The sequence below is a fragment of the Tenrec ecaudatus genome, chromosome 14 (assembly GCF_050624435.1).
Source record: "Tenrec ecaudatus isolate mTenEca1 chromosome 14, mTenEca1.hap1, whole genome shotgun sequence".
Classification (NCBI taxonomy): Eukaryota; Metazoa; Chordata; class Mammalia; order Afrosoricida; family Tenrecidae; genus Tenrec; species Tenrec ecaudatus.
Window position 1 is genome coordinate 112,807,801 of NC_134543.1, and position 23,771 is coordinate 112,831,571.

Here is a 23,771-nt window from a genome sequence, read left to right on the forward strand (position 1 = left end):
TCTTTACATAACTGGAAAACATTAAGGCAGGGATTTTTCAGTCTCCAGGTAGAAATAAAACCTGTCTTCACATTTTCAATGTACGATGCACCCACAAGGGAAAGCGGATAAATGAAAGAAGGGGAAGGGTGATATCTCAGAAAACAGAGAAACACAACCCCTGAAGAACAAACTGAAGCAATTTTTTAGCTTTGCCACTTCTCAGTTAAGGCCATTTACCATCCCGTGTTAAAGACCGTCACAACTGGGGGGAAATATCCTTAACAAGTATGAAGTGAAAAAGAAAAAAGGAAAGTGCTAGGGAGGGGGTGCGATATGAATATGTCAAGATGGGGAGTAAAGAAACGATTAAAGTGAGAGAAACTTAAAATCCAGCCCATTCAAAACAGATATCCGTGAGACAGAAGTCATGCTGCCCTTCTTCTGTACATCTTGAGTAAAGAATGAAACTGGGTTCAACGTGAAGCCATGGTTCTCTGGAATTAGAAAATTAAGGATTTCCTCGGAAGCCGTAAAATTTGATGGAATTATAAAAACTGGCAGGCTCAATTTTGTTGCCAAAAACTGGTTAGGTCATTTCTCCATGTTGGTGGAAATTGCTACATTTAGTTCCAACACACTGTGCAAAGCACCGTGGAAAAATTTTAAGACATAAGTTTATACTTGTTTTTTTCATATGATTTGATATTTTCTTCATTTCTTTGCTGAATATTATATATTGGTAACTTTCTCAACAAACTAAAGGTTTGTTTTGTTTTGCCTTTTTCCCTCTTAATGTCTGAATGACTGCATAATTCTAGTCTGAAGTCTGGTAAACATGACCTTAAAACCAAATATCCTGAAGCTAGAATGGGTTTTACAAGCTACCGAAGGAAGTAAGGGTCAAGTCCTTTGCTAGGATAGAATACCGATTACTTAAGTAATTTGTGATTATTAAATAAATATATACTTTGGTACTAATTATAATGGATCTCCTAAAAACACTATGTACATGGAACAACAAGGCAAATATTTTCCAAGTTCAGGTCACCCTCGACTGAATTAAGATGAGTAACAATATAAAAAGAGAAACCACAACTGGAGTCTCTATGAAGCTATACTGCCTTTCCCCTCAGCAATTAAGGGTAGGACTACCCTAACTGAATCAAATGTCCTTATTAAATAAGATAAATAAGACATACACCTTAAAGATATAATTCAACTAAAGAAGAATAGTTCCAAATTCATTGACCAATTTTCACTATAGTAATCAACAAAAGTTGACTATATTTCGCATCAAACAATAGAACTAGCCTGAGAATGAATATATATTTTTATCACAATTAATAAAATAAGATTTCATCATTAACATCACCAAAGCACCAAGTATGCTCTTACTTGGTTAGTAATTGCATCGAGTTCAATGATGCAGCCAGGTCGAGCAGTAGACTGTTGGCTCACAATATTAAACACCTCTCCAATAAGTTTCTGTGAATAAAAAGCACAAACGGTTAACGGACACTTTACTAATCTACTGCCAATATGATGTAGTATTTTAAACATGAAATGCCCCCTTTAAACATTCACTGAAAATCACAATACATTCCAATAAATATTTCAGTTCTCTACTCATTCTCTCAATTTTAAAATTCAAGAGGCAGTTAGAAGAAAGATTCTGTAGTGTTTACATACTACATAAATCTCCTATATAATCAAAGCATTGATCTAGTTCTTTTATACTGCAGGGGCAGTGAATTATTTAATGTGACTATTGTAGCCAAAGTCTCTAACTCCCACCAAACCACCTTTCCCTGCATGGGTCTGGTAAGAAGGTGGAGGAAGATACCCATAGGATTCACCTGTGAGTACCTTAGAATAAGATTCCCTGGGGTGCCATCCTGCTGTGCATAAAACAAGCCCACTGAGAAGCAGGAGGAGGAAGCTCATTACCAGCAACAGCTAGGAGTGGAGCATGTCCTCTGGACCTGAGATGCCTGCGCAGTGAACCTCCGGGGTCCAGAGAGCAGCTGTAACATCAGAGGGGCAGCAGAAGAGCCAGGAACCAGAGCACGGAACAGAGTAATGGGCCCCCCAACCCACGGAGCAAGTAAAACGGAGTGCGTTTGTGCTGCAAGCTAGGACTTGCAGAGTGGGGTCGGCACTGAATTCAGGGAGCTTAAGCTGATTACCTTGGGTCAAGGAGTGGCATGCCCTTGGGGCATTTATTAGCAGACTTACAGAAGTTAGTAACGTCCTAATAAACTCAACACTGAGCATTTCTCACTGGCATTACAACTAACAAAGCCTTTAATCATTCATTTTGTCCGTGAGTTCTAGACAGTCATTGCAATGGCTATTTAGAAACTAAAAGGGTAAGATAGTGGATGTTAAGACAACACAAACACGGGTTCATTTTTCATAAATCTCATAAACCAAAAATAAGGATCCAGGTGGGGTTTCAGCTGCCACGGAAATTGCTTGCTTTCTACTTTTTTCACTAAAGGAGACAGCAAGGTCTTTCCATGACTTCCAGAGACAGGAAAATGTGTTGCTATGGACTCGGTTTAATCCCACTATCTTTTCATTTCTGTTTTCCTCTACGTGTTTCAAAGCTCCCTCATATTTGTGTGTTAATGTGTACACACACAAGTAAATGTAATCTCACTCCGGGCTGAAAAGTCCCTGACTCAGGGTTTCTGTCCTGGTTGTTTTCATTGCAACCACCATCCGTCCCCAGTCTGGGAGCTTCAAAGAGACTTTCAAAAGTTCATGGGGAAACGGAATTAAAAGACTGATGTCTGGATTGTTATAAGAGCTGTAAGAGCCCTCAATAAAAGTATCTTAAACGCTTGAAGTTAAACAAGCAGCCACCTAGCAGGGAAGTCACAAAGCCCGCCGAGAAGAAGCACACCAGTCGGTGTGATCATGCGGTATCCATGGGAAAAGGTACCAGATGTCCAAAAACAAGCAATCACATTGACAGGAAAGAGCATAGACAAAGTGGAGACCCAAAACCCACCTGTAGGATAACTGGGCAGTCCCTGACAGAAGGGCCCCATGGAAGGGATGATATGTCCAGGGTGCAGGACAGCACTGAAGAAACAGAACTATCCTCTAGTTCTTTACTATCTCTTCCCCTTACTATTATGGTCTTAGTTTTACCTCATTAATCTTGATATTAATAACCCACACTTGTTCATTTGGATAATGAGGATTGTTCAATGCATGAAATTCAAGACAGATAAACCCTTCAGAAATAGCAATGGGAGTATTGATTCCCTGAGGGTCTGGGAAGGGGGAGAGGAAAGGGGTGGGGGGAACAGACAGCAATGACGTCTGTACACCACCACTCAGGGGAATGAATAACAAAATTATAGGTGAACAGATACATTGGATGATATAAGATATGGCAATAATAATATATAATAATAGTTTATGGCAGGTAGGGTAGGGAAAGGAAGGGATAAAAGGGAACTGATATCAAGGAGTTCAAGAAGAAAATGTTTAGAAACTGATGGTGGCAGCAACTGTACAATAATGCTTGATCTAATCGAAGTATGGATTGTTGTCATATCTGCAAACGCTCCCAATAAAATGATGACTATAAAAATACTCTTTGGTTTTCAATACTGAAAGCATTTTTATTTTAAAATGCTCTAGAAAATTAAAATTTTCCAACTTCAAAATATAGTCCAGAAAAACTGTCTTAAAACAATTTTTGAACAATATAAGATTAAGAGAAGCAAATTAAGGAATGAACAACATCAACAACAATTTATGGTTTTGGGGGGAAGCATCATTTCTTTATTTCTTCATATGTAAAATATATTAGTGTATGCTATGGACACTGCATTGTTAATTCACATACCTTAGTACACAAATTAGGAAAAAATTAATTTGTCACCTGTACTGAATTTTTATACTAATAGATGTGTTACATGCTTTTTTATCCCAACCAGGTCCCCTCCTCCTCACCAGGTATTTTTCTAAGTGTACTATGATAATTGTTTTTAAAACAATGTAAAAAATTAGCAAAGTATACTTTTGAATATAGAGTGGGAGGCTGCGATCTGACCCCCACAACACCGACGCAAACAGCAACGGGAGCAGAGCATGAAGTCCCCAGGGAGTACCAAAAATAGACTGTGGGGCCAGGGTGTGGCACCCCATCTCAGACTTGACCCGAAAACACTCATAAAGGTCAACAAACAGACCTGGAACTATTGATAGGCTTTCCTTTTGTCATTGGTTTTGTTGTTGTTATTTCGTTTTCTTTTGTAGCTTTGTTTTGCTGTCTTGTTTTTGTGCATATTATTATCTCTGCATGTCTATCTAGAAAAGATAGGCAGGATAAACAATCCAGAGGAGAAAGCAATGGGATCCATAGTTGGGTGGGGGAGGGACATGGAAGGGCGGGGGGAGGAGGGGAAGGAGGTGGGTGCTAACAAACCCAGGGGCAAGGGCACAACAGTGACCTTAAAAAACAGAAAAGGGGTGCGTGGAGGGGAAAAAGCATATAACATGTGATATTTGTGTGAAAATATGGTATGTCCAATATAAAAAAACCTCACTGCCATCAAGTCCAGGTCAACTCACCGAGACCCTATAGGGCAGGTGAACTTCTAAGACTTTAACTCTTTACGGGAGTTGAAAGCCTAGACTTTCTCCCTCAGAGCCACCGGTGGTTTCAAACTGCTGACCTTGCTTGCGGTTAGTAGCCCAACACATAACCGCTACACTACCAGGGCTCTTGGTATGTGCCACCCAGTACAGATGACACGCTAAGTCCCTCTTCACTGATGAGGAAATGGCATGAAGGCCACGTCTGACCTCTGGACAAACCAGGGAGGAGGAGAATCCAACTGCACACGGGGCCAAGGTTGCCTGCCCCAAGGCAGAGGTCAGACATGCTTCCAAGCTCCATTCTTCTTGATCCTATTCCGACACCAACCCACCTCGCCAAAGCGTTCTGTTCCCTGCTGGATTCCCCAGCCATTGCAATGGCCACAGAGAACTCACAGACGATGGAATGTTATTAGGGCGGTTGACAGGTTACAACATGGTAAACACAGTTCTTTTGCCCACAGAGCCTCTTCTCAGCCATGCTGAATGACAGCTCCTCAGCCTCTGAGCTCTGGGCTCGGCCCTACATAGGCAAGTGTTACAAGCATCTGTAGTGCTGTCTGAAGGTCCCTTTCGGTAAGCCAGCCTCCTGTCCGCAGGCACTCAGCTTGACCCCTTCTGTAGGCTGGGATGCCCATTGCTCAGTCTCATCATGGTCTCTGAGGTGTGGCCTCTGGTGCCTTGCCAACTGCATCTGCTTCTTTTGCTATTCAGGCAGGAATCTCACATGCATTCCGTTTTGATTCTCCTTTCTTAATGGTTATGGGATTCTCCCTTTTTCTGCCTCTGAGATGGCTCCCTTGTATACTGACCAATATCCTCTATTAGTGTTACCCATGGTCCCACCCAATTGTTTAATGGGAGTTACAAGACATGGATTCAAACCAAACTCATAGCAACCCTATAGGACAGGATAGAACTGCCCCCTGTGGGTTTCCAAGACTAACTCTTTGCAGAAGTAGAAAGCCATCTTTCTCCTGCATAGCTGGTGGTTTTGAACTGCTTACCTTGTGGTCAGTAGCCCAACACTGTAACCACTATGCAACCAAGCCTTTCCAAGACATGGCTAGAAGTGCCATTTCAGGCAAGTTCGCTTCCACTACACCCAACTAACAAACAGAGGTCATAGGTACTGTGTAAAGAGAATTTTTTTACCGCATTGTAATATATTAATAGAGATTAGTGAATACTTACCGAAGACTCTGGGTCTGACAGTTCATCCAATAATTTCCTTGCATCTACCACAGCCTGATAGAGTCTCAGATTTTTACCATCAGAAGCAACAAAGCAAGCACTGGCAGAATTGCAGTATGTGCCTGAGAAATTCAAGATTCCGATTATAATGTGTAGTTTATTTTTATTATTGGGCAAAGTACAAGGAACAAATATTCACACTTTTCTTTTAAGTCATGAAAACAAAAAAATCCGTGTATATAAAATGATTCACAAAAAAATTTCAATAGAAAAAGTAAATTATTAAGAGGGGAAAGAATTAAACACCAAGTCCTAAAAATTCTAGAAACCCTAAAAATTCCTGAATACTTAAAAATGACAAAAATAAACCATATGACACATAGCGAATGTACTTTAAGTTTTCATCCTTCTGTAATTAAAAGGAACACTTACCAAGGCAGTAGCTGGGAATGAGAGTTGGGAGCCAAGCCACATTAGAGAAGGCTGAGGTATGTAGAGAGTTAATTCGAGCCAATTCGGAAACCCCTCCAGTGTATGACAAAGGTCCTATTGGGTCTACACGCCACAGAATAAGTTCACTGTAGATTGCATTTGGGTCATGAAAGGTACGTGTGGCTGCATTCCTAAGAGGCTGCTTTGAGTGGCCATGTATATGTTTTATGGGATCCACTAATTTACTTAATTTACCATCTGAATCTGACTCAGGAGTCAGCAGAGCATTATGGTGAGATGACGTCAACAAGAGCGGTAAAACGGAATGGCATGCCAGATCATTGAGATGAAACCGATGACCACAGTATCTAAACTTGTGAGACACGGTTAGAACGGTGGTGAAGGCAGACTTGTCGGCAAAAGTGACTGCCCACTGGTTTAAAGAGCCATCGATGTGTTTGGAGACCATCATGACTGTGGGGGAGAAAATGTTCGTTTTCGGACTGTGTGGTCTGGAGTGTGGCTGGGATCCGTGAGGACTGCCGAACGCCACCCTCTCGTGGTGGGAGACGGGGTGGTGAAAATCTTTCGCAGCATTTATGCAGGCATACATCATAATATTTTTACTAAGAGAGCTCGCGTCACCAGAGGGAAATGCAACAGGAATCCGGGAAGAAAAAGAAACCTGAAAAAAACACAATTATTTTTGGTGTGCAAGTGATTTACCTCTTCTTAAAAATAATCTTGCAAAACACTTCTATTTTCAAAGTGCCAAAGATCAGCTTCCTACCCTCCCCAAATCCCAAAATGTTCATAATTTTAATATCTTTATAATCTAATCCCTTTCCTTTACTTATAATATTCTCTATTCGTGGCCTCGCAGAAGACTGAAGATAAAAATCATGTAAAGTGCATTATATATGTGTGTGTGTGTGTGTGTGTGTGTGTGTACACACACTTGTCTAGCTAAAAATAAAGCTGAGAAGGACAATCAAGAAAACCAGCTTGATTTAGGTGCGAAATCAATGTTAGAGAAAGCTCATCCCGAGTCACATTTTCAGGGTAGCTTCTTACTTTCAGTCCTAAAATTGTGGATTTCCAGAAAACTCAATGCACACAAATTTTAAACTTTCAGCATAACTTTTCAATGCCAAATTAACTGGCTTTTAATTTTTAAAATGATGCTCTCAATCTCCTATGGAAGCAAGTATTCTCAGTTGCTTATGAACAACAGTATGTTTAATAATCCTGAAATCCTGCCAAAGCCACATATACTGACATGTATTTTTTTAGATGTACTAATTATTTCATCGGCAATATATACCTGAACTTGTCTAAATATTCCAGGATTATATTCATCCAAATACTTCACATGCCACACTAGAAAGGTCCCGTCGACAGGGTGTATGGTGAAAAGCATGTCGGGGTTCCTATTCCACTCCGAGAGCAGCATGTCAATCTTGCGATCCAGCAGCACTGTGGGCAGCGGCATGGGTCTGCGAGGCTGTGAGCAGGTTCTAGGGCTTCCCTCCCTTTCCCCATCTTCGTGCTCGGATGATCCGGTACCTGCCTCAGAGTCTCTATCCAGCGATAATTCTGAACCAGAAAATAAAATGATTAGTGCATCCTGAATTAAAAAAACAACACTCTCATTGAGATGATTAGTGACCCAATGTGAGCTTTCTGAGGTGAAATCTTTATGGGGCCAGACGGCCTTAGCTCCCATGAGGAGCTGGTAGGTTTGAACCAGTAATCTTGCTGTCGGCAGCCCAACATAGAACACCCTGTACCACTGAGGATTCTTACATACTTAATAGTACTATGAGACTTCGTGTACGTCCTAGATTACAATAAGCAAAACATAAGAATCTAGGAAAACTGGAAGTTATCAAAAATGAAATGGAGCACATAAAGATCTAAGCATTAGTGAGCTAAAATGGACTGGTATGGGCTATTATGAAGGAAACCATCGTATGGCCCACTGCCAGGAATGACCGGTTCAAAGGTAAGGTTGCTACATTCATCATCAAAAAGAACATTTCCATAGCTATCCTGAAGTACAATGTTGCATGTGATAGGGATAATGTCTGTACACCCACAAGAAGACCAGTTAATGCAACGGTTATTCAAATGCACCAATCATTGAAGTCAGTGTTGAAGGGACTGGAGAAGTCTACCAAGTTCTTCAGGCTGAACTTGATCAGACATGCAATAAAGGCGAATTTATAATCCCTGGTGATTGGCACGTGAACATGGCCGATAGAAACAAAGCTGGCTATCGTATGGTAGAAGTTTGCAAGACCAACCCTTTCTTCATTGCAAATAACTTTCATCAACAATATTCAAGACAACTACGTATGTGGACTTTGCCAGATAAAAGGCAAAGGAATCAAACTGACTACGTTTGTGGGAAGAGACAATGGAGAAGCTAAATATTATCAGCCCAGAAGACCAGAGGCTGACCGTGGAACAAGCCATCAGTGGCTAATATGCAAGTTCAGGTTGAGCTAAGGAAAATGAAAACAAGCCCATGCAAGCAAAAATACAACCCTGAGCACATTTCATCTGAATGTAGAGACCACCTCAAGAACATGTGGGGTCCGCTGTACACAAATGACGGAAGACCTGACAGCCTGTGGGATGACATCAAGCACGTCACACACGAAGAAGGCAAAACATCCTTAAAGAAGACATGAAAGGGAAAAAAGAACAAATTGGATATCAGAAGAGATTCTGAAACTTATTCTTAAAAATCGAGTCTCTAGAGCAAATGGAAGAAATGATGAAGAGAGCCGAATAGAAAGTTTTGAAAGGGTAGCTCAAGAAGACAAAGAAAAGCCTTACACGGAAATGTGCAAAGACCTGGAGTTAGAAAGCTGAAAGAAAGAACGTGCTCAGCATATTTTCAATCTGGAGGAAGTGATGAAATAAGGAACACTGCATGGATTAAACGCAGAAAAGATGTGTGTCGAGACTGGATCCTTTCCCTGTGCTTACTCACCTGTCTGCTGAGCGAAGACTCTGAAAGGTGGGCGGTATCAGCTTGTTAGCAACCTTCCCTGTGCACACGCAAGCCTCGCTTCCTGAAAGGGCGCGCGACTGAGGCAGCCTCAGTATAGAGTGCGACCGGACGCACAGAAAACCAAGATCCTGAGAGCTAGACCTCGAGATGACGCCATGACATTCACTGAGGAGAAGGCTGACGTGCTCACGGACCTCATCTGACTCGTATCCACAGTCTACGCAGGGGTCCTCAAACTTTTTAAACAGGGGGCAGGTTCACTGTCCCTCAGACCCGCTGGAGGGCCGGATTATAGTTTAAAAAAAAAAACTATGAACAAATTCCTATGCACACTGCACATGTCTTATTTTGAAGTATAAAAATGGGGCAAAAACACCCGGCGAGCTGGATAATGTCCTCAGGGGGCCGCATGTGGCCCTCGGGCTGTAGTTTGAGGACCCTTGGTCTACAGCCATGGAATTGAGTCAAGAAATCAAATAACATATTAAATTGGACAAATCTGCTGCAAAAGATCTGTTTAAAGTGTTAAGAGCAAGGATGTCACTTCAAAGACTAAGGTGCACCTGACACACTCCATAGTGCTTTCAATGGTCTCGTATGCACGGGAAAGGCGGAAGGTGAATAAGGCAGGCTGGAATAATGATATCATTATCTGGTCGTATTGGCAAACAATACTGAAAGTATTTGGACTACCCGAAGAACAAATATACCTATCTTGGAAGAAGTAGAACCAGCATGCTCCTTAGGAACAAGAATGGTGAAATGTGACGTCCTGTCACATATTTTGGACATGCTATTGGAAAGACCAGCACCTGGGGCAGGACATCATGCTTGGTAGAAGAAAGGGTCGGAGGAAAACAGGAAGACTTTCAACAAGATGGACCTAACCTAACAACTGTGGAGGTGTCACAGGATTAGACAGCGTTTCATTCCGCTGTACAGAAGGTGGGTGAGTCAGAGCCAATTCCACAGCACCTAACAATAACATAATTAATGGCATATTCTCTTAAAAATAAATCTTTTCCAATTTATAGTTTTAAAAGAGCAATAAAATAGTTCATAGTCTAAATTAAATACTACTATATTTCTTACTTTTCAGTCAGTCAAATGTCATTCAAACCATCATCATTAGTACCATCAGTAAAACCTGTTCCCCAAGAAAAGTTTTAAGTTCCAAAATAAAACTTTAAATACAAAAAAACAACATGTTATAATAGAGTTGAATGATTTTTTAGGACCTAGCAAAGTACCTGGTCCTTAAGACAGATTCAACAAATATTTGTGGAAGGAATAGAAAAGCAAAAAGGAGGAAGAAGGAAGGGAGGAATTAAAACAAAAAAGTTGGAGAGGACCACAGGGTTGGGCCCACCAGGAGACACAACGGCCCTCACTGACCCATAGTGCCGCAATCTGACCCCACCACACCAGCGCAAAACAGTAAGGGCGTGCAACAGAGCAGCAAGGGAAGCAGAGCAATGAAGTCCCCAGGGAACATCAAAAATAGATTTGGGGGCCACGGCGTGGTACCCCATCAGACTCAAGCAGAAAGCACTCGTAAAGGTCAACAAACAGAGTTGGAATTATTTATAGGCTTTTCTTTTATTTTCCTTGGTTTTTCTGTTGTTTTTTTCTTTTCTTTTGTTGCTTTGTTTTGCTCTGTCATGGTTTTGTGCATATTATTATCTCTTCAGGACTATCTAGATAAGATAGGTGGGATAAACACTCTGGAGGAGAAAACAATGGGACCAATGGTTCTGGGTGGACATGGGAGAGGGGGAGGTGGGGGCAAGGAAGGAGGGTGTGAACCAACCCAGGACAAGGGAACAACAAGTGGTCTAAACTCGATGGCGAGGAGGGTATAGGATGGCTGCTGGGGCTTGGTCAAGGGCTATATAGCTGAGAGGAATTACTGAAACCTGAATGAAGGCCAAACATAATAGTGGGACAAAATGAAAGGAAATAGAGAAAAGAACTAGGAGGCAAAGGGCATTTACAGAGGTCTAAATACAGGCATGTACATATGTAAATATATTTATATATAACGATAGGAAAATAGATCTGTGTACATATATTTTATATGTTAAGTATTAAATAAGCAGACAGACATTGGGCCTCTACTCAAGTACTCCCTCAATGCAAGAACACTTTGTTCTAATAACCCGGCATTGTGTGATGCTCACCTTCCCAACAAGATCGCTGAAGACAAAATGGGTGCATAAGCAAATGTGGTGAAGAAAGCTGATGGTGCCTGGCTATTAGATGATATAGCATCTGGGGTCTTAAAGGCCTGAAGATAAACAAGAAGCCATCTAGCTTAGAAGCAACAAAGCCCACATGGAAGAAGCACACCAGCCTGTGTGATCATGAGGTGTCAATGTGATGAAATATCACTCATCAAAGACCCAGAACAAAAAAATCATATCAATGGGAATGAGGGGGAGCGCAGACTGGAGACCCAAAGCCCATCTGTACACAACTGGACATCACCTTACAGAGGGTCACAACAACAAGACAAGCCAGTCAGGGTGCAGTATAGCACCAATGAAACATACACCTTTCCCCCGATTCTTTAATGTTCCCCTCCCCCCACTATCATGACCCCACTTCTACCTTACAAATCCAGCTAGACCAGACCATGTACACTGGTAAAGATAAGAGCTTGAAACACAGGGAATCCAGGACAGATAAACCCCTCAGGACCAATAATGAGAGTAGCTATACCAGGAGGGTAAGAGTAGGTAGGGGGAGAAAGAGGGAACCGATCACAATGATCTACATATACCCCCCTCCCAGGGGACATACAGCAGAAACATGTGTGAAGGGAGACAGCAGTCAGTATAAGACATGAAAAAAATTTTTTTAATAAATTATCAAGGATTCATGAAGGAGGGAGGGTGGGGGTAGGGGAAAATGAGCTGATACCAAAGACTCAAGTAGAAAGAAAATGTTTTGAAAATGATGGCAACATAGGTACAAATGTGGTTGACACAATGGGTGGATGGATGGATTGTGATAAGAGCTGTAAAAGCCCCCAATAAAATGACTTCAAAAATGTTTTGTAATTTTAAAGACACAAAACTCTAAGCACAAGATACTAACCGTGATCTAGCTTCATGTGTAAGCCCCTCTCTCTTTCCTCCAGTGAATGTTCCTCATCTTCTCTGTCACCATAATCACTTTCATGATCTGCCTGCTTTTCAGAAAGTTTTCGTAATTGCTGCATAAATATTTCCGTAGATGATGTAAAATGAAATTCTTTGTTGTTTAACCAATGAACCACAAAGCCCCCATTTCCATCATCAACATTAAATGCAGTACCAGCCAAGACATTTGGAATATCTGTGGAAAGAAAAGAGGTAAGATTTTAGTATTAGGATTTAATTCTTTAAAATTATTATAAATGACTATAATGACTAAGTTTTCAATACACAGAAACTGTATAAGCATATCAACATAATTCTAGTGGGGATTATTTTAAACTTTCATTAATTTTAGAGGTAAGCATAAATATTAGAATATAATGGTATATATCACATATAATGTATGACGCTTAAATGAATCCTATTGAGGGGTGGTGACAGGGACAGAAATCTAAAGAGCACAATAAGAAACATTTGTGACACAGCTGGAGAAATTTAAATATGGACTATGCGCACAATATTTTGGAATTATTTCTACTCTTCTTTCATTAAGAGAATAATACTATAGTTAGTATTCTCATAACTCAGAATTTCCGTATCTTCAAATGATACTTTTTAAGTATATAAGAGTGACGTATCATGTCAGCAACTTATTTTAAAATCTGTGTGTGTGTGTGTGTGTTAGTGTGTTACTACCAGGTAAGCAGTAGACTGCTAACTTTAAGACTGGTCGTTCAAATCCACCACCAACTCTATGAGAAAGAGCAGGCTATCTGTTCCATAAAGATTTGGCCTCAGAAACCCTATGCTGGGCCACTACTAGTCAGAATCAAATGACAGGAGGTTTGGTTTGGTTTGGGTACATATACACAGGGTACCCTAAAAAAACTGGAATATTTTTTCCAAAGCTATGTATTTTTTTTTTACAAAACAACCTTATCACCTTCAAAGTACTCTCTATTACACTTAACCCTTAATACATTTGTCAAATCTGCGATTCCATTGTTGGAAACATTTTTCAAACTCATCTGTTTGGATGGCTGACTGACAGCACCTCGCCTGTTTTTGTTTTTTTCTTTACCTCGTCCACGCCTTCAAATCACTGTCCTTTCATGCCCCTCTATGTTCACAGAAACAAAAATAAGCCACATGGAGTGAGATCAGGTGAGTAAAGTGTGTGAGGCAACAGAGGCATGTTGTTTTATTGCCTAAAACTGGCGCACTGAGATGGCTGCATGAGCAGGTGCATTGTCGTGGTGGCAAAAGCAGTCCCCGGTCTGCCACAAACCAGGCCTCTATTGTTGTCATACACTGTGACTCAATCTTTTCAGAACCTCTAAATAGAGAGCTTGATTAACAGTCTGACCTGGTGGAACGAACTCCAAATGCACTATCCCCCTGACATCAAAAAGTAAAAATAAAAAAATAAGCACCATGGTGATCTTTGAGTTCACTTGATGAGCTTTTTTGGGGGCAAGGTGACAATGGCGTCTTGACTGATGTTTGCTTTCGGGGTGGTAAGAATAGCATCATGTTCATCACCAGTAATGACCTTAAAAAAAGTCTGGGCCGCTGAAGAGCTCTTTTTACAAAGCCTGTGGTCTGTTTCCACTGGACACTCTTTTCCCTGGTCAGGCAGAACCCAAGGCACAAATTTCATAGTGACCCTTCTCACTCCCAAATGTTGTGTTAACATGTACTGAACCGGGCTCCAGCAGAATCCAGAACTTCCCCACCTCTTCAATGGTCTGTCTGTCAGTCTTCAACCACAAGTGCAAGAATTTTGTCAACATTGTCATCCGTTCGGGGAACTGACAGATGTCCAGAACGAGGTTGGTCATCAATTGACACTCCACTTCTTTTGAAACAAGAAAACCACTCGTACACTTGAGTTTTTTCCATAGAGCTTGTAAGCTGTGTTCAACATCACAATAGTTTCTGTGGCATTTGCTGAGCAGAAAACAGCCACACACTATTCTCTTAAATTGGCCATTACAAACAATGGGGTTCAAGCAAAAATGCTCTTGTAAAAAATTTCACTGGGACCAGAGAGAACCTTTCCAGGCAACACCACTGGGTGCACTGACTCAGAGCGAGTGGCTCAGTGCTGGCCTAATGGGAAAAATGAAAGCTCCGCCCAGCACTGGGAGCGTTTTACCAGTGTTGGGAGGCGGGTACTCCCTTGTATGCCAGATGTATAAACAAATATATATATAGAGAGAATAAAGTTATACAAAATGGTAACAATTGTTTAATCTAAGTGGAGGAAATCAGAGTTTCACTCTACTATTCTTTGAATGTTTGTGTTTAAAACTTCATTAAAAAGCATAAGAAAAATACTATCATGAAGACAGACAGCTACACAGGCTGGAACACTTCTAAAGAGAGCAGAATTTCCCCATTTGGGATCATTGAAATTCATCTTAATATCACACATAACTCAATAACAACAACAAACACTGCTCCCTACAACAAGAAGTGGTAGTCGAAAGGAAAAATGCACAAGAGATTCGATGGATTTGGGGCTCACAGTTAATTCTGGTTCTCATCTAAGAAGAATTCATTCTTATGACATGGCCCTCTGGATTCTTGCCCACAAAAGGAGCTCACTGAAGACGTGGGTGCTACAGCAAAGTGCGGTGAGGAAGCTAGCAGAAAGAACAGCAGCTGGGAGCTCCACGCGAGCAGCCATCTAAGAGAGGCTCAGCTAACTCTATGGAAGAAGCACCGCAGCTGTGTGAGCTGCGGATTGTTAAGTAACGCAACCCACGTCCATGGAAGGAATGGGGTCAGCACTGGAACGGGGGAGCGCTTGCTTTGCAGAGGTTTGGGGTGATGGTGGATGGTGCACTAAATCCATTTGCAGGGTCCACCCATGGATGCAGCCGCTGGTGACTCCCCTCTGACCACAGTCCAGGAGGCCGAACAGCCCTGTGCTCAGACAGAGCGCACTGCAACGTCAATTAGGACAGATGGAACTAGGTTAAAATGTAATACATTATTACATTTGATCTCCCTTTTGAACCATTTTAAAGTTGCTTAACTTAAAAAAAAAGTGCAGGGGAAATACATGGATGAAGCCTCTGGTGAACTCCCTCTGAGCACGGACCAGAGCTGTGAGCAACCTGGCTCTACCATGCAGAGTGCATTCGAAAATGGATCACTGCGAATGTCATTAGGTTAAAATGTAACACCTCACCATCTGATCTCCCTTCTGACTCACTTTAACTCTGTTCTAGTTTTTCATATTTCCTACTTTCTGTATATGAAATCCGGAGAAGCAAGTGTACAGAGGCAATAAGAAGCTCGATTCGTGGTTTCTTGGGGGTGTGACAGGGGAGGTTGGGGCAAATGGGGAGCTAACAACAATGAGGGCAAGAAAGAGGAAAACGTTCTGAAGCTGTGGTGATGAGTGTCCAGCTCTTCTCAATATGACTGAACTAGTGAATTGTATGAGATTTCAGTTATACACAAATAAAATTGCTTCTTCAAATGTACAAGATGTTCTAGGGCTGTTCTATTTAATAAATATTAATGTGAGATACATTTTAAATTATTCTTTCATTCCAGTTCCTGGAGATAGTCTTGGTTTGGGGGAGGAAAAAAATCTATAAAATTAGATCTGAAAATTAACAATCCTATAAAACACTATATTGCTGCTTTAGAATCCTGGTTTAAAATATCTAACCTCAATCTAATTGTGAATATTCAGATTTTTAGATGGTTGATAAGGCAACCGAGAAATAAGAAGCCACAGAGGGGCTGTTCAAAATTTTATACTAACGAGAAATGGCAATCAAGTGCAAGGTCTGATCTTTGACTGCATTCTGAATCCATTTTTTAAGCCTATATTTGAATATGAACTATATTTTAGATTCTATTATTGTATTGGTGCTAAACTCATTGCATATAGTTAATATTCCACATTAAATAACCACAATAATTTTGTGATTATTCTAGAAAGTTCTCTTTCAAAGATAACAGTCTGAAATTGCTAAGGATTGAGAGAACATCCAAATGATTCAGCCAGAAGACCAGGGAGAAGGGAACAAAGGTATAAACCGAGAAGCTGAGAATGAAATCTTATGGAATATGATGTTAACAATGTATCTACACAAAACAAAACTATGCTACACTTTACCTGTGGCTGGATTGATGCTCGCAGCAATGTGAAAATGACACAGTGCATTTGCATGGTGGGAAATATGCCTTTGAACTTCATGTGTTCCGGTCTGATCAGGCATTAATTCAGTGTGAGTTACAAGAACAGAAGATCTTCTTTGCCCTTTTCTTAAATTTTTCAAATGGTGTATTGTCTGGAATAAAACATAATTGCTGAATTCAACTCTGGGAGACATAACAAATGCCAACCAAAGTACCCTTTTTTTTGGGGGGGCCAATAACTTAATAGTTTATTAGTCAGTCAATAATGTTTCAAATATTTTTAATTACTTAAACATATATAGTTGGCAGCAAACTATTACGTTACAGAGAGAGTTAAATTACCAGTACAACACACAGACTGGAGAATTTCACACGTGGAAGATAACAATAAGCAAAAATATTTAACCAAAGTACTTCTGACTATTACATATTTTAAGATTTTCCTCTCTGTAAAACCTAACTATTTGATAAGAAACTTTCTTAAATATGGTAGAATAATGCTGAAAATACTCCCCATAGTTGGTGTAGATTTTATAGTTCAAAGCAGAAAGAAGCGACTCAGAAACCCTTAACTAATGTTCTCTATGCAAATCCCTGTGAAGATGAGGAGCTCCGAAGTCTGGTGATTTGGTTGGTTGGTTGTTCAAAATACACTCGTACTGAGAGGTGACTTACGAGTCATAAAAGTACAGGGAGAAAAATTTTTACCAAAAAGGAGAATATTTCCTCAAAAATTCTCATTTAAAAGTAAACATGTAAATAATCAGATATGATCTCTGTTAGAAGAAAAGGTAAAAACACTGCAGAGAGAGGGAAACCTACTTAGCTATCTAGGAGGAGACAGGAGAGAACTCATCAGTGGTACCACTTTAAGGGAGGGGTGCTAGATAGTAAAGTTCCCAATCATCAGGCGTGTCTGAACAATGGGCCAGGCCCCTCTGGCCATGATCCTTCCATATCACCAAGACCATTAGCCTTCATCTTCATGCTTTATAATAAAGTGTAGCAAGGTGAATGGCATGTGAGAGAGAGATTCGTCATTAAGTCCTATCAGGTCTTTCTCCATTAAAATGGCAGCATCTGATCCTTTTAAATTCCACGGTCCTCCGCCCTTCACAGAAGCCCTGGAGGTGCACGCATCACGGCACCTCCACTGTGAATGAAAGGGTCAGCAGTCTGACCCCGGCCAGCTGCCCCAGGGGATCAGGATCAGAAGATCACACCCCTGTAGGGTCCTACTCTGTCCTATAGGGTCACTGTGAATTGGACCGGATTTTACAGCAGTGAATCTGGGATCTCTCTTTACATATGAAAAACAATATCAGTTCTGAGATGGGGCCCTGCCTCTGGTCCCTTTGCTGTGCTTTTTTCTTTGATGACAGGATTAGAGATGAACCCCCTCCATCAAACTCTAACTAAGGAATATCTCAATGCATATTACAATAAACTCGACTATTCTTATTTCTACTTTTAATTTTATTTATGCTTTGGATGCTGGAGAAGTGTACAGAAAGTGCTCAATCACAGTATCAGAGTAGGCTTACATAACCTTCTAAGGACCACACATCCTTAGTCTATCGTGCCCCTGAAACTTTTCTGCTTGGTGAGACAGTTAAACTGCTAATATAAATAAAAGATTTAAAATTACTAAATATAAAAAGTTATCAAACAAAACTATCTGATATGATCTCAAACTTGTAAAAATGAAAGAAAAATACATACATAGATGACCAGAACAGTTAGATTATAAATTCTTTTTTTCCTATTTCTTAATCGATAGGGTTGCTATGAGTCAGAATTCACTCAATGGAAACAAGTTTGAATTTAATTTCAGGATAAGCACATATCCTTGAATAGTGAAATGCCCCCCATGAAAACAAGAAATCTAAGTTAACTATAATGCATCTCTGACAATTTTTAATATCATGTAGGCCTCATTTTTTTCTTTAATCATATTTGGACACAACAGTTTGTACTGCCTATAAGCAATCTGATTTATTCACAGAAAACACTGCTATAGGGCACCGTAAAGTTGTTGAAAGAATTTGTTTCACAATACGACACCATGGAAAGTGCAAAGCAATCATACACGTTCTTTGGTGTCTAATATCCTAATAAACAACATCCTTACCCTTAAGGATCAAAATAGTCACTGTTATTCAGAGCAAGAAAGGAAAATTTAACCCTCATGAAACAAGTGAGAACACTTTAATTACAAATCATTTTAAAGACTTAAACATGCTTCACTCTTAAAATTGCTTACTCCTAGTTCTCCTATTTGACATGCAAAAGGAAATAATTTATATTACGTTGTTTACATAGACCACCAGTCCAAAAGAGCGCCTGTCTATTTCGGGGCTGTCACTGGCGTAGAATGGGCTGTCTGAAAGCCATAAGATGCATGCAAATTGCAGTGAGGTTCACTCTTACATGTACTACAGTACCACCTGCACCTTTCGCTTCTGAAGTTCCACTGGACTCAGAGATCTTCAAATGCATTTAGGATACAGTACCTCAAGAGCGTGCTGTATTCTGTCTTTGTGGACCCCGGCATGGGAAAGATTGCCGCCAATGCTGGAAGTGGTCCTCTCGCAAATCTGCTCGCCCAGGAGACAGTCTTCTGGTAATAAGGTTTCTGCCCAGAGCCGGCAGACACCATCATGGCATGAGGTGAGCAGCACGTTACAGACAGAGCCTCTAGTGATGAAGAAAAAGAACAGCCACTGTAACTACCACTTCCGTACAGGCATCTTCTATAGTCCACTGATACTTGATTCTTCACGTATAAAGAAGCCATTGGTATAAAATCAGCAAAGTCTATGCATAGCTGTTTGTCTAAGAGTGCTAAAAGATTTCCACAGATTGTTTTACGTGCTCACTGATTACCCGCTCACACCTGTAAGGTGTCAGGCTAGACGCTGGGCTGTAGTCAGGTGCCGTGAAACGGAAGCAGCCCCGCTGCCTGTGGCACTTCTCTTACTCCATTAAAATCGCGCCATGAACACAAGTGAGCCCGGGAAATGATGCACCGTGCCTGCGACTGCTTTACAAAGTACACAGCATGGGAAAGGTGGCCAGTCACAGCCCCTGGGTGCAGCACCCGAGCGCGCCTAAGCTAGGAAGGACGCTGACCGGGAAAGAGATGAATGCCAGATCACACAGGTGCTGCCCGAGAACAGGCTCTAAGGGAACGGTGGGGTCTTCCCAGCAAAACAGACAAACCAGCAAAAGAAAATCTGCACGTTGCAAATTACAGAATGGCCACACAAAAAGACCATTGAACGCAACTAGGTTGTCTGGCGTGTGTCAGCAGTTACATGGTTTCTATCATCCGCCTTCAGCTAAACCGGTATCCCCCAAGTGGGCAGCACTGGTCCCTAGAGCCACGGGAACAATCCAGGGGAGGCTGCAAAGCAGATCCCTACCTCAGAAAACCGAGGCACGGAACGCTTAAGTAATGCAGCCAAAAGCTGACGCAGCAAATGACGATGTCAACATTTAAATTCAGTTTTTTTCAAATTCCAGAGCCTACGTTCTTAGTCACCACCACATCAACAGTAAAAGGAGCTTTATTTGTATTGCTTATGTATGTGGATCATATATAGAAGCAGACAAGCTGAAGTTATATGATACATTTGTCTAACCTGGGCATATACTTGCTAGTTTTACGCCACGAAAAACCTGTCACAGCTCGGGGATGTGCCAAGTAAACAAAGGAAAACTGGGTACACGCCTGCCTCCTTTTCACGTCAAGGGGGTCCTGAGGTATAATTGAAGACTTCCAACCAGTCATCGGATACCACACTTTCAAAAGACAGTCATCCTGCAAAATACATAAATCGAAAGAAGATTACTTTACACATTCACAGTTCAAAAATTAAATCACTTGAAGCTTTTAAATCAAGCTCTACCTGAAAACTAATACATGGTATACATATATGTGTGTATATGTGTATGTTTCCATGTTACAAAGGTAGTCTGACTCATGCATCACTCTTAGCTACCAAACCAACACTCCCCTGCAAAGCTTATTATATTTAAAGTTGAATGTACATCATAATGAAGGGGCACAACTTTGCAATGTACAATAAAACGCTGTTGCTATTATTGCTGTATGTATTACATTAAACTATTTTAGCCATCTGAAAGTGTTTCTGTAACGTTCTTATTCATAGAAAGGTGCACTATACAATACATACTAGACAAACATTCGACTCACTGACTTTACATAAGGACCATCCAAAACAGATTTGACTTAGGTACAAACGACTGAAAGACAGACTTAGGACGGCCTGCAGAACCAGGTCAAATTTTAAATGGTATTATTACTCTCGAGAATACAGTTCTTGAAAGGTAAATTGACAGCCTGTCCATCATCAGTTTTCTCTATGTCTGATGCCACATTCCTCCACTAAAATGCACTCACACGTACGTCACAGTCACGGCCCTGAACAGATTTGGCCACCAGATCCCAGCTTCTCGGTGCCGGCAAGGAGGAGAATGATGCTTCCCTGTCAGCTGTTGCTATCTATTCTTTCTGAAGAGAGCTACCAGGGGAGAAATCTTTTCACATATAAACTGCTTCAAGCTCTAAGCGAGGAGTCAACAACAAAATTTTTTTTTCAGTAAATAATTACGCTTATGACCCCAAGGCCTCTGGCACATGCTCTTCTTTTATTTTTCATTTGTTTTGTTTTCCTTACAACCAGTGAAAATGGGAAGAGCAATCTTAGCTTGCGGAACCCCTTCTCCTGACCCGTTCTACTGAGCTGGGTCAGAGCCCGCATCAGGGGCCACTGGAAAGACTTATTCACACAACACCAGCACTCACTTCATCAGTTCACTTGGTTCTAACTCTTTGATTAGAGGCCTAAATAACTGTATCTTAATCAACGGGAACTATGTACCTTTTAGTGCTTCATACTTAATGGTAGCAACACAGTAAAAAGACTAACAAAATGTTCAGTTATGTAAAAGCTTCGATTTCTAGGAAACCGTGAAATGACATAATCTTGAAAAGCATGTCTTGATCCACATCTTTTCATCTGGACTGAACACTTTGGCTTTTGTTTCCACCTCGGGACTCACATTGATACTGTACGAGGAAGTGTATGTTTCCTTTAACACCTGGCTTTTTGAATAATTTAACTATACAGCAAATCTTTTTAAGTGCTTTCTCTGAGATATTACTTAGCTCTGTACCATTTGCTCTACCTTATTCATCTCAGCATCACGTTCCCCTAACCACGCTCGAGTGCAGCCTATGACCGTGGATTTCACACTGTGCCCCACCGAGGCACGAGCGGCTCCACAGAAGCCTGAGGGCGTCGCAAGGGAAAAGGCAGAGACCCTCCCAAAGGGGCTCTCCAGCCCCCTCTGCCATTCCCACCAACCTCCTCTTACCGCAGCTCCTCTCTCAGGACTTACTGCAAATTCATGCAAACGGACATTGCAAGGTTTGGGTTCTCCCAGTTGAGAACGAAGGAAAAGGCCAGGCTCCTCCCCCTGCTCTTTCACAAGTCATTTTAGATAACCTGAAGTTGAGAGATCTTTTTCTGTAACTCCACGATGCTTAATGACCTGGCAGCCACATTTTAAAAGCATAACTTCATGTAATCTTCCCCTCCTGCCCATTTTCCTCGAAGGAGTAGATTATCAAAACCTCAGGTGGACCAGGGCCCAAATTGGAAATCTACTATGTACACAGATACAAAGAAAAATACTAGAAAATTAGCAATTTTATCTTGTAAATGTAAATGCAACAAGTAAGACATCTTCTATCTTTGCTGTCTCCATAGGGATTGCAATTAATGTATGAAACAAAGGGTACATGAATTGTGGAATGGAAAACTCATCTACTCTCTAAACCTTCAGTTAATTCACAAAAAAAGGGCGGGTAAATGGAAAATATGGTCTTGAAGATAGAAATGGTTGCGTGATAGAATTTTGCAAGACCAACAACTTATTCACTGAAAAAATTTTCACCACATAAATGCTGAATATGAGTGTGGACTTCACCAGGTGGAACACACAGGAATCCAACCGACGACATCAGCTGTGGAACACGGATGAAGAAGCGCCGTATCCTCAGTCAGAGCACGGCCCGGGCTGACGATGGGACAGACCCCTAATTGCTCATGCGCAAGCTCAGTAGGAAGCTGAAGAATATTAAAACAAGTCCCCAGAGCCAAGATGATGACCTTGGGTGTATCTCACTGAGTTGCGAGACCATGGCGAGAATAGGTTTGCAACGTTGAACATTGATGGACAAAGGTTAGGTGAACCATGACCACAGCAAGAACATCATTTCTGAAGAAAGCCAATCATTAAAAGAATAGGACATTATACTCAGGTTTTATGTAAATAAAACTGTTACAATTTAATAAGTCAAAATAAGCCATCGTAAAAGGAAAGACAGGGAAGTGGAGATCAGAAGAGACTGAAGCTCACTCTTGAATGTAGAGTTGCTAATACAAGGAGGAAGAAGCAAAGAAGTACGAGAGACAGAAAATGTCAATGGTAGCTCAGGAAGTAAAACATTGTAATAAAATGTGCAATGGCCTGGAGTTTAAAAAACAAGGAAAGAACACGTTTTCACCTTTCAAAATGAAAGAACTGACAAAAAATTAAAGCATTCAGCTGAAATACTGAAGGACTCTAAAATCCTGAACCATGCGGGAGCATTAAAAGAACATGGTGAGTACACACTGTCCCTGCACCAAAAAGAACTGGTTGACATTGAACCGTTTCAGAAGGTAACGCATGGTCAAGATTACTGATGGTACTGAAAGAAGTTCACACTGAACTGATGGTATCAGCAAAACACGAGGCTGGATGGAATATCCGTTGAGATGTTTCAGCAAATGCATGCAATGCTGGAAACACTCACTCGTCTATGCCCTAAGATGCGGCCAACAGGCTGGCAGAGACACACACTGTGCCTATTCCAAAGAAAGATAATCGAGTACAGTACAGACATTATTCAACAATATCATTACTATCACACTCAAGTAAAATTTTGCTGAAGGTAATTTAAGTTGCAGTACTACAATTTAAGCCAGTCCAGAAACGGATGTGGAATGGGGGGTACCATTGCTGACGTCAGATGGATCTTGTCTGAGAGAAGAAGATAAGAGAAAGATGCTTACCTGTTTTGACTATGCAAAAGGAGCTAACCGTGTGGATCACAACAAACTATGGATAACATTTTAAGGAAT

General features: G+C 41.0%; 1 protein-coding gene across 1 annotated transcript in view; it reads right to left on the reverse strand.

Moving 5' to 3' along the window:
* The window catches only part of DMXL2 (Dmx like 2), a 137,497-nt gene that overhangs the window by 66,555 nt on the left and 47,171 nt on the right, over nt 1-23,771 (reverse strand). Inside the window, exons 7-14 of the mRNA XM_075530590.1 lie at nt 20,199-20,377; nt 19,068-19,251; nt 16,532-16,706; nt 12,350-12,589; nt 7,553-7,824; nt 6,229-6,913; nt 5,797-5,918; nt 1,378-1,467 (exon numbers count right to left, since the gene is read on the reverse strand). Of these exons, the coding sequence (XP_075386705.1) occupies nt 1,378-1,467; nt 5,797-5,918; nt 6,229-6,913; nt 7,553-7,824; nt 12,350-12,589; nt 16,532-16,706; nt 19,068-19,251; nt 20,199-20,377 (1,947 nt within the window). The remainder of the gene's footprint in view (nt 1-1,377; nt 1,468-5,796; nt 5,919-6,228; nt 6,914-7,552; nt 7,825-12,349; nt 12,590-16,531; nt 16,707-19,067; nt 19,252-20,198; nt 20,378-23,771) is intronic.